This window comes from Drosophila ficusphila, unplaced genomic scaffold (assembly GCF_018152265.1).
Source record: "Drosophila ficusphila isolate 14025-0441.05 unplaced genomic scaffold, ASM1815226v1 contig_414, whole genome shotgun sequence".
Classification (NCBI taxonomy): domain Eukaryota; kingdom Metazoa; phylum Arthropoda; class Insecta; order Diptera; family Drosophilidae; genus Drosophila; species Drosophila ficusphila.
Window position 1 is genome coordinate 11136526 of NW_025064328.1, and position 8008 is coordinate 11144533.

The 8008-nt window shown below is 37.1% G+C and overlaps 2 protein-coding genes across 2 annotated transcripts; both read left to right on the forward strand.

Annotated features, from left to right (window-relative positions):
* Nucleotides 1-174: 174 nt before the first annotated feature.
* LOC108096491 lies at nucleotides 175-781 on the forward strand. Its single transcript, XM_017198101.1, has 2 exons — nucleotides 175-186; nucleotides 305-781. The coding sequence occupies exons 1-2, from the start codon at nucleotides 175-177 to the stop codon at nucleotides 779-781; spliced, it is 489 nt and encodes a 162-aa protein (XP_017053590.1).
* A 597-nt stretch (nucleotides 782-1378) lies between these two features.
* Nucleotides 1379-1852, forward strand: LOC108096657. The gene has a single exon (XM_017198426.1). The coding sequence runs from the start codon at nucleotides 1382-1384 to the stop codon at nucleotides 1850-1852; it is 471 nt and encodes a 156-aa protein (XP_017053915.1). The 5' UTR covers nucleotides 1379-1381.
* Nucleotides 1853-8008: the final 6156 nt, after the last annotated feature.

The window sequence follows — 8008 nt, forward strand, 5'->3', positions numbered from 1 at the left end:
GTAAAATATGTTTAGTCGGAATTTTTTTGAATATGTATTTGTAAGTTTAATAGTACTTAACCTTCACATTCAGTTCTATAATATCTCACAAGAATAATTGTGGTTTTGGTCAATTAATAGCTCATCAATAACATTGCGGCTCTGCAAACCAAATAATTTTGTCAGTTGAGCGTCATGGCTTCCAGTGTTTGTTCTCTTTTTTATTTCTGCATATTTTGCATACTTTCTGTAGCAGCAAAGAGTGAGGTATTTTTAAATTCTTTATTACATATATTTTTTAATTAAATACTTTAAATCTCTGCAGAGAGCTGTCTTTTTTAAAGACAACAGAAAGCTTATTGTGGAGTCCCTTGAGACAAATTGCGATCACGATTATGTGGAGTACTTCCAAAAGGCAACCAATTCGAGCCAAAATATACACACTTTCCGAGTGACAAAATTGGTTTCTGCTTTTAGCATCGATGTCGTAGAAAAGGTAACAAAAACACAGAGACTCTTTTATAAAACCAAAATTAGTGGGGGCTGCGATTTCATAAACCATCCGATGCTGTACAAATTATTAGGCGAAAGCTATCGCAAAATGACAGTAAATGGAAGTTTTATAAAATGTCCAGTAAAGCCGCAGATTTACTATTTAAAAACCGATGGCCCATCATCGATAACTCCCAGAATCCATTCGCCTGGACGCTTTCAGCTTACAATACGGGTTAAAGTGCCGGAAAGTTCTCAACCATTCGCTTTGGAAATGTTGTGGAAGTACAAAATTGTTTTTGTCAAATAAAGAAATTGAAAGAACTCTATGTGAAAAATTAGCTTATTTGTTCTAAAAAATGGGTCGCCAACGTTTCCTTAGTTGTCTTTCCTATTATTGAACCTGATTCAATTAAATAATTTGATTTTCTGCAGAATTTTGCCTCACTTCACCTGGACGTTTTTAACTTTTGGTTCAGGAAAAGTTACAGATAGTTCTCAACCATTATTTCTAGAAATGTTGTGGAAGTACAAAGTTGTTTATGCGAAACAAAAAAAAATTACATATTTCGTTGGGGCATTGTTTTTTAGTCTGGATTTGTTTTGCATATATGTATGAATAATCTTTGTTTTGAAGTACTAAATTCGCATTAAGTTCAATACAATCTCAATAACGTAATCAAGTAATCTCGCTTCAATAATTGTGGTTTTGGTCAATTAATAGCTCATCAATAACGACGCGGCTTTGCAAATGAATAATTTTGGTCAGTTGAGCGTCATGGCTTCGAGTGTTGGTTTTCTTTTTTATTTCTGCCTGGTTTGCATACTGTCGGTGGTAGCAAAAGATGAGGTACAACCAAACTTCAGATATCAGATTCATTTTAATTAAAAGTTTTCATTCCCGAAGCCAATGATTTTCCACAAGGGCAACATAGAGTTTATCCTGGAATCCCTTCAAACGAGTTGTGATCACGATTATGTGGAGTATTTCCACAAAGTTCCCAACACAAAGCTTCTCTACACCTTTCGAGTTGTTAAATTGGCGCCTACCTTCACCTTCGACGTCACAGTGAAAGTGTTAAAAACACAGCGAATATTCTACAAGATGGAAAACGTCAACGGCTGCGACTTTCTCAACAATCCGGTGCTTTTCAAGATTTTCGGCGAAACCTACAAACATCTGGTGGTCAATGGCAGTTACTTTAAGTGTCCCATCAAACCGAAAGTTTACTATCTGAAAAATGAGGGAACCGTGTCCTTAATTCCTAGTATGCATCCACCTGGTCGCTTTCAGCTTTCGATGCGAGTGAAAATGGCTGAAAGTCGACGGCCGTTCGTCATGGAAATGTTGTGGAAGTACAAAATTGTGCGCATCAAATAAAGGCATTTGCATTTCGGGTTGCCCAAGTTGCTCATACGCCGTGTAGTTGGCTGTCATTACCTAATAAGTTCCGCACTCCAGTTGGTTGGGTTATGGGTTATGTTATAGGGTATTACAGCCCAACGTGCGTTGCTCATACGCCGCGTAGTTCGCACTCACTCCCAAAGGAGCCATAAGGCGACGGCGTCGGCACTCGCAAAATCATAATTCGCCGGCAATGCCTTCTTTGCATTTAATGTAGCGTAAACATTTTAATTTTTTATAAGCCCAGTCGCCATTTCGGGCCGGGTTCCTGGCTCTTGGTTCTTGGCTCTTTCGGGCCTTCCCTGCTCAGCTGACTGCGACGTGCGCAAGTGGCCGTGGCTGTTGCCTTTATAATGCCACGTAGCCAGAACCACTTGGCCCGGCCCAATGGCACATGGCCCATGGCTCACAAGCTCCGAGGGTTTCGGGGGTTTCGGGGGTTCAGGGGTTCGGTGGCTCAGGAGCTCCAGGGTTTGGGGGTTTTCCAGTGTGTCACGGATGCCTGGGCCCGGGATTCCCTACCTGAAATCGGTTATAAACGGTTTAGCAAGCTACGGCTGTTGTTGGATTGCACCCCGATGCTCCGGGTTATTACACATACACAGCCACAAACACACACACACATACAGGATGCGATCCTGAGCCCTAAGAGCTTTCGCCTCTGTGCCACAAAATCCACAAAGAGGAAAGCATATGCGCAAATTTATTTACTGGTCGTAGACTCGACTCGATGACGGATTCAATTTGGCGTTTTATTAAGTTTTGCTAACTCATGCTGAGTTCTGAGAGCGAATGTTTTCATTATGTTTCAGTATTTGAAAAATAAAGTGTGTTTAAAAAATACGTTTGTAATATATTTTTGAAGATTTATAAATATATAAAAGAAATATTTTCAATATATGTTTTAAGTAGGCTTAAGAAGCAAAAAATATTGTTGCATTCTTTTTGTAATATTTTTAAAATCTAGGTAATTGAATATATACTTTTTGAACACAATTTTTAACTTAAAAATTAAAATATTTTTGAAATTTTAAATGGATAAAACACAAATTTAGCTTATTAAGTGTGTAATCAAAAAATACTTTCACATGTTTTTGTCCTATATACAAATACTTAAATGGCAAGTTATCGGGATATTTCTATTTTCTAAATTCGGTAAGAGTGTATCATTATTCGGTTCTTAGGTTTTATTAGCATCCCATATTCCCATTGCTTTCCCAAAGAATACCTTTTTGATATTGGCTTAAAGGCTTTGTAACACTGTGTGTACCTTTTCGGCGAAACCCTTTTTTATGTGAAATATTTAATAAGTACGCGGAAATAACGCTTTTGTTTTGTGAACGTTGACGACGAACGCGGCAAGATCATGATTTATGGGTCCTTAAATACAACACTTTTATGGCCCAATCCGACCTTTAAGTCACGGTCCAACCCGAGAATATTTAATTGCCACTCCAAATGGCTGTGGAATTCGTGATTTTAATGGCCACACGTTCGAGCGCAGCAAGTTGGCAATTTGTTGTTGGTCCTCGTTAACAGATGAAATTGTCCGCATTCCGGGGACAAAATACAACATTTCCGACCGGCTAATAAAGGTCAGAGTTCGGGCCACTTGACGCTACCCCATATATATGGTAGTACAACAATCCACTTTGGCTTCATTAGCAAACAAATTCCCGAACAACATTTTTTGGCTGTGCGCACTTGAAATGATTTGGAAAATGCGCACACAATTTTTCATTGCGTAACATGAGGAAAATGTTCAATTAAACCAAGAAGGGCCCTTTGTTTACCTTCTCCGTAAAAAGGGTTTCCGCCCAAAGACTTTCTCATTATATCTAAGTGGCGAAATGCCCAAAAGAAAAAACTTGGTGGCAAAAACAACAAAAACAACAAGAACAACAAAAACAACAAGGAACGCCCTCAAGAAGTTTCGGAAAAATAAACGACTAAATCAAGGGTAGAAGCATTTTTTTCAGGCTGCGTAATGGCAAATTACTTGTTTTTCGCACGTTTAACACAATTTTTCCGCAAGAAAAGAAAAATCTGTGCACCTGATAGCCGGGAACCTGGGTTGACTTGTTTTTCCGCAACTAAAGTGCAGCTTTAGCCTTCGTGAAAATTCTTCAACGCGTCCATTAGTGCTGATTATGCGGCTCTCGTACAAGGAAAAATAATAAGGGCCTGTTTGTGAAGTACAATTTCAGACTTTTCCATTTACAGTCGTTCATCTCTCGGACACATTCCTCGCGTGAGCCGACACACTTTTGCGGTCTGCCGTACTAACTTATGTAAATCGCTTCCTTCTCAGCCGGTTTTTCATTTTCCACCAGCAGTCAACTGCAGCAGGGCCTGCAAATTATTATTATTCTACTTGGTACTAATAAATTCTAAAGCATACCCTTTTATAAAGTAATCATTTTACCTGTATGTGGTGCATCCTTTATGGATACTTATGGATACAAGCCAATTTTTGTTTTTCCGAAACAAAACGTTTCAAATCAAAATATAATTTAACAAAAATGATTTTTAACGTTCGTAAACTATCACTATTTTCACTTGTGTACCTATATAAATAAACCTAACATTGTTAAACTGTTTCTAATTTATATAAACGCTGATTAAATTATTAGGTTGAAAAAACCTATAATTTTATGGTATATTTTTTCAAACTGGAATATTTTGAATGAGGAAGAAATAGTCTGCAATTCGTGCTTTGTGAATATGAAAAGTATGGATATTAAAACCTAGATATGAATTTAGTTTTTCGGAATTAGATTTTATTTTCATTTAATAATTATGAGCTCCTAGTTATATTCACTCTCTTTTCACGAAACTTTTGTATACTTAAAGGGTAATAACTAGTCGGATATCCTTCGTATATCCTCTCCTCATATTTGTTTAGCTCCACTTTATGAGTAGTCAGACAGGTGCTGGTCCCTAACATATCCCAACCGACCTGACGTTAATCCTCGAGTTGCTGACGAGGGAGGTTGCCTGCCTTGATCCAGGCGCCTATAATTATAATAGCATTTTGTATAACGCACCCACAGGCTGTTGCCATTCCGCTCTCAATAATGGATACTCGTATGTCTCGGGCGATTGGAACATGCCTCAACCGAAGGTCCTTGGAGGTCCTCATGTCGCTTTAATGTTTGCAAAATGGTGTGCATTATGCATGCGGTTCTATATTTAGATCCCTTGCTGTTCCGCTATTAAGCCTGGCATTGTGTTCCAACCTGTCGGTATCAGAGATTTAGTCTGATGAGTAAATATACTAGAAGCCTTAAGGGTTTCCGCTTCGAAGCAGAAGCCAAAAACTATTGAGTTTCTATTTTTCTTAGCGAATAACAAGTGCAATGATGCATATAAATAGGGTTTTAAAAAAGGAAAGTATATTCAAGGCATATTGTTTCTTTTAAAATAATTAGTTCTTGAAATATATAATATATGTTATATTTATAATATCAAATATTAAAATCCTACTCCTTATTTTGTAAGTCGCATGATTTATAATACCAAATTATAATAAATAATTTCACTTGTTTATTTTAAACCTACTTTTAAACATGTTTTCCTTTAAAGCATACACGATTTTATTTGTTTTTGATAAAATATGTATTTGGCAAAAAGGCAGACAAAGCGGCTATTCTAAGTGCTTGGGCTTCCAACTTTGGCAACGTCATTGGCTATTTTTACACCTGGCAACAAAAAAGCAAATGAATGAAAGAAAGGCCGCACTTGATGGGAGGTGAACCCTCACATTTTCGCACCGTGCCGAAGGGCAAAAGAGCAATATAAACAGCGATTGTGTTCATCAATGAATGAACACTCGTAAATAAATAATTATGTGTTCCGCAACTATAGGCGGTGGCCCAGGATCGATGGAGGTCAGCCAAGGCGAAAACCGAGTCGAACAATTGCGATGGCATCCGAAGTGCAGCCGTTTTATTACCACTTTTGTGTCGAAAAGTAAAAGAGCCCAAAACGAGTGTGGGGCTCTTGTTGGGGAGAGGAGGGAAGGGGCGGGGCTTTAAGGGGCGGTTCGAGGAGTTCTACCCAAAAGAAAAGTTCCAAAATCAATCAACGTGCGAAAAAGGCAATTTGTGGCTACCAGTGAGAGGTAAAGCATCAGAAGCCAGCGAACGAAGCTCAAGTTTAAAGTGCCTTCTTTTTACAAGACGAACTCTTTTATACCCTTAAAAAATATTCAAGTAAATTTATAAAATGATTTTGATGTATATTATTATAGATGGTATTTAAATAGAATAAATATGTATGCTTTTTGTAATCGCAGTAATTATTTATAATTTTTAAGATTTTAAAAAAGTTAAAAAACAAAGATTAATCAAATAATTAATTAATCAAAATTTAGAAATTCAGGACTTAAAGAATATATGTCATCTAATACAGGTATAATTTCTTATAATTATATCTGAACCTTTTTAATTAACCCCTTTAATGTTATTATTTATTTATAGTATGACTTTCACCTTTTTATAATCTTGAAGTAATTAGTTTAAAAGTGTTTGGCCAAATCAACTTGGTCCTGACGTCATAGAGAGTATGGTCATGCCTGAAAATTCTATTATAAGTAAAGTTTCCTCGTTGCTTCCTGTGTGATGTGTCTGTGTGGGTGTATAGGTGTCTGTGTCTGGTCCTTGACTGTATTTGTGAGTGTGTGCGAGTGTGGGTGGTGTGCGTGTATTTTTTTTTTGTGTTGACATTTTTTTTTGTTCCGGCAAATGTGGCGTAAAACATGAGCAACGCTTGACTTTTAAGGATTTGTCCAGGACGTCGGTCAGGTTTTTTCCTCTCTTTCTTTTTTTTCTAACAAAATAAATATTTTAGCTCGCCTGTTGGTCAATGATGCATTTAATAGCGTTCGCTTGAGCAAATTCTCGCTTTTTCGGATTTCCACGCTGTTTGCCAGTGACAATGAACAATAAAGAATTTTTCAATTTCCTGCGAAAATAATTAATTTTGCTGCCGAGTGTGTGGGTAATATATATTTATTTGGCGGCGGCGGCAGGACTTCTGCTCACGTTTAAATTTAATTAGCAACCAGGACATGCATGACTGCCATTGAAGACCAACGAATGTGACTGCGTAGACGTTTTTAAATTTAGCAATTACGTGGGCCCCAAAAAAAAAAAATAAAAAAAAAGGTAGAAGGTACAAAAACAGGTGGGCAGAGAAGATAGACAAGGAGCCGAGGCGGATATCCTTTCTGGACGGAATCGAAACAAACCCAATCCGAATCGAGCCAAGCCAAGTGGAAGTGAAGGATACTGACGACCGGCTGGCTGAATCCGTCGACTGATTGTTGACTCGGATCACCGTTTCGGGCCAGCAGACAGGACAATCCTGTCGGCATTAAACCGATTTCAGCGGCTTTCAATTTATGCAAATTTTAAAGGGATTTCTGGGCTAACCATTTGCCATTTCGCAGAAATTGGCCTGACAGGCTCCCCAAAAAACAATAGGACGCCAGCGAAACGGAAAAATATATATTCAACGCACCTGAAGCGTTATTAATTTTCTCAATTTGCCGGATTTACAAATCGGAATTTGAATTTTGTGTAGGGGCAATAAAATGTACAAAGAGTTGAATGTTTTGTTTTCTAAACAGATTGACAATATTTACATTCAATGAGATGAGACTATTATTAGATGTGACTTATTTATTCCAATGGCGTGGTTGTATAAATATGTGTGCTAAATTTGTATGTTCTGTCGCTTTAAATTTGTACAAAACATAAAGAACAAAAAGGAAAGCCACTTGTTTGTCTTACTTTATTTTTAGCCATTTCACTTTTGTTTGCAGTATTTAATTATTTATTAATAATGACATTTTTTTGCTTTGTATAAGTGAAATGAATCAATATAAATGAGGAGTAAATGTGATGTGAACTGAAATGAAAGCGTCTGGATGAAAAGAGTAGAACAATTAGAAAAATCGTTAGCTGTTTTTTATGGAATGCCATGAACCATAAAAAATGCTCTTTATCTTAGAAGGGTCATTAAAACATAAGCTAGGTAATAAAACGCTGACCATTAAAAGCTGTTTTAAAACTTAAGACTTAACTGGGGCTTTAAGAAGAGAATAAATAAATAAAAAGCCCTAGTGCA

What these genes read in the sequence shown, in the direction of transcription:
- LOC108096657 (XM_017198426.1), top strand. Translation starts at nt 1,382, where the DNA reads ATGATTTTCCACAAGGGCAACATAGAGTTTATCCTGGAATCCCTTCAA.